This window comes from Ursus arctos, unplaced genomic scaffold (assembly GCF_023065955.2).
Source record: "Ursus arctos isolate Adak ecotype North America unplaced genomic scaffold, UrsArc2.0 scaffold_22, whole genome shotgun sequence".
Lineage (NCBI taxonomy): Eukaryota > Metazoa > Chordata > Mammalia > Carnivora > Ursidae > Ursus > Ursus arctos.
In genome coordinates, this window is record NW_026622897.1 from 19,317,586 (window position 1) to 19,320,331 (window position 2,746).

Below are 2,746 nucleotides of genomic sequence, written 5' to 3' on the forward strand. Positions count from 1 at the left end.
CCAAATTCTTTCTCTGTTAGTCTTGAAATACATATGACACCTCTACCACACATTTTTACACCCCATAAAATTACATTTCTCTCCCCTGGAAGTTCTAATTCACTAAACTATGTCTGTAGGGCTCCACCCACCAAGTCAGTGGACACCATACTTGCCTCTCTGAAATCTAACATACTTTCCACTTACACACTACAAAATTCATCAAACACTGTCTTGTCATTTTGCCAAGACCAACTCAACGAAATTTTTCACCTCCTACTCTCTTGCAAAATGTGATATATTAAAATTATCCTGTGAAAAGTGCATGAAATTACTGTGAATATATTCATAACTTAAATGTGCTAGGTCAACCAACATGTGAAATGAAATCTTCCAAGAAAGAAATGAGGCAAAAAAAACATGGCATAGGGGAAAACAAACTGGATTGGGATTCAAGCAAACATTTCAGTCTGAGCTCTGGCACACCAGGTAGTTTTATGTTCTTGGGCAGCATATGAATGTTTCTGACTCTGTAAAGTGTGATATATTATATAAAGGCACTAGATCAAATGATTCCTAAGCCCATTCAATGTTGAATACTCTATAATTGCAGGAAGTATTTTTCATAAAGTAAAGAAGAATTGGGGTATTTGGTTAGGGGTGAATCAGTACATTTGGTAAAGAAAATTAAAATTTCCTCTGCCATATAGTATAGAAAGAAAGCACTGGAGCTTGGATTCCTCATTGAAAAAAGTGAGAATAACAATAAATAATAGTAATAAAAACACTGCAATTAAAAAAAAATCCTTGGATCTCATTTCTAATATTTTTTCAAGAGAAAGTTATTCTGCCCAAGGTTTTCCTCAGGGCAAATTTGACATCCTTATTCCTCAGACTATAGATTAATGGGTTGAACATTGGCACAACAATGGTGTAGAACAAGGAAGACATTTTCCCCTGGTCAAGGGGCAAAATAGAAGGTGGTTTGAGGTACATAAAAGCTCCTGACCCAAAGAAGAGAGAAACAGCAATTATGTGAGAACTGCAAGTACTAAAGGCTTTGGACCTGCTTTCAGTGGAGCTAATATGGAAAATGCTGGAAAAAACAAAACCATAAGAGATAAAAATGGCAACAATGGGCACCCCAATGCCAATGGTCACAACAGTGAAGACAACTAGTACATTTACGTAAGAGCTGTTGCAGGAGAGCTCAAGGAGGGGAAGGATATCACACATATAGTGATTGACAAGGTTGTCAGCACAAAAGGTCAAAAATAATATATTTCCTGTATGGGCCACAGCCCCAAACACCCCCATTCCATAAACACCCAACAAAAGCAGTAAACACACCTGAGGAGACATGGTGACTGTGTACAGCAGTGGTTTACAGATGGCAACATAGCGGTCATATGCCATCGCTGACAGGATGAAAGATTCAGAAAAGACAAAAAAACAAAAGAAAAAGAGCTGAGTCATACACCCTGCATAGGAAATTATGTTCTTCTTGGAGACAAAACTCATTAGCATTTTGGGGATGATGGCAGTAGAGAAGCTAAAATCTATGAAGGACAAGTTAAGGAGGAAAAAGTACATGGGAATATGAAGGTGAGAATTCAGCCCAATCAGGGTTATCAGGCCCAGGTTCCCCACCACCGTGACCACATAGAAACCTAGAAACAGGAAGAAGAGGGGCATCTGGAGTTCTGGATCATCTGTTAAGCCTGCGAGGATAAACTCTGTCACAGAGGAGTTGTTATCTGCAGCCATTGTCCTCTAGGAAGGTCTGTAAGGGAAAAAGAAACAAGTCACTGAGACAAAGAGAGAAAGGCTACACACCATGGAAGTGCAGGGACTGACATAGAGAAGACAAGGATAGGAACGTTTACTGAGTACTAACTATGGGATAGGCACTGTTCTAAACGCTGTGTGGCATTATGATTATCCCCATTTCACCGACGAGGACCCTGGACCTAAGTGACTTGCACAAGTCCCGATGCTGTTGAGTTACAGTAGAAGGTGAACTTAGGCGGTCTGGCTCCTGGGTTTGAGCATTTACCCCCTCTGCTACAGGACAGACCAGGTCAGGCAGCACTCACCCTCCTTCTGCTTGGAGTCATGGTGCTGTTCTCCACTGGCTCTCATCCATCTCTTTCATGGACCCTCAGATGGCCCCAGTGAACAGAAAGTGACAACTCAGAGCTCAGACCCTCTGCTTCTGCTTCTCTGCTTTGAGGATCAAATCCTCTAATTGTCTTGCTGAGCTGAAGAACTTAATCTCTGATTGTGGCTTTGGCCCAAGTCTCTTGTCCAAAGTCTAGGCACAAGACAGCATCCTTTCCTAATGCCCATGGATAACAGGAGACTACAGAGTTTTATTCTGGATTAAAGATCTCAGTGACATAGTTACAGAGGCTCCCTCAGGATCACTGCTCCAGAGACACACACCCCCCCCAAGGAAGAAGAAACGTTTGTTTACACCCTTGCTAATGCTTGATGTGATTTTTAATGACCTGTGGTTACATTTTTCGTTGTGATTACATCTTTTTAAGCTATTAATTATAGCAATGCACCATGGGAAAAATAGTAATTACTACCTTGTATTGAACCCTTACTGTGTATCAAACACTGTATTGATCCAGTACCCTCATATGAAGGATCCAAAGCAATGCACAAAAAATAGTACCTTCTTTATTCCTCACAACAGCCTTATATATTAGACCTGTAAATACCCACTTTAAAAGTGAGCAGCACACACAGCTTATAGATT

General features: G+C 40.6%; 1 protein-coding gene across 1 annotated transcript; it reads right to left on the reverse strand.

Annotated features, from left to right (window-relative positions):
• Positions 1–810: 810 nt before the first annotated feature.
• On the reverse strand, positions 811–1,755 carry LOC113259749 (olfactory receptor 8B12-like). Its single transcript, XM_026505243.2, has one exon. The coding sequence runs from the start codon at positions 1,744–1,746 to the stop codon at positions 811–813; it is 936 nt and encodes a 311-aa protein (XP_026361028.2). The 5' UTR covers positions 1,747–1,755.
• Between the last annotated feature and the right edge of the window lie 991 nt (positions 1,756–2,746).

Coding starts and splice junctions, on each gene's coding strand:
- LOC113259749 (XM_026505243.2), bottom strand. CDS start 1,746: ATGGCTGCAGATAACAACTCCTCTGTGACAGAGTTTATCCTCGCAGGC.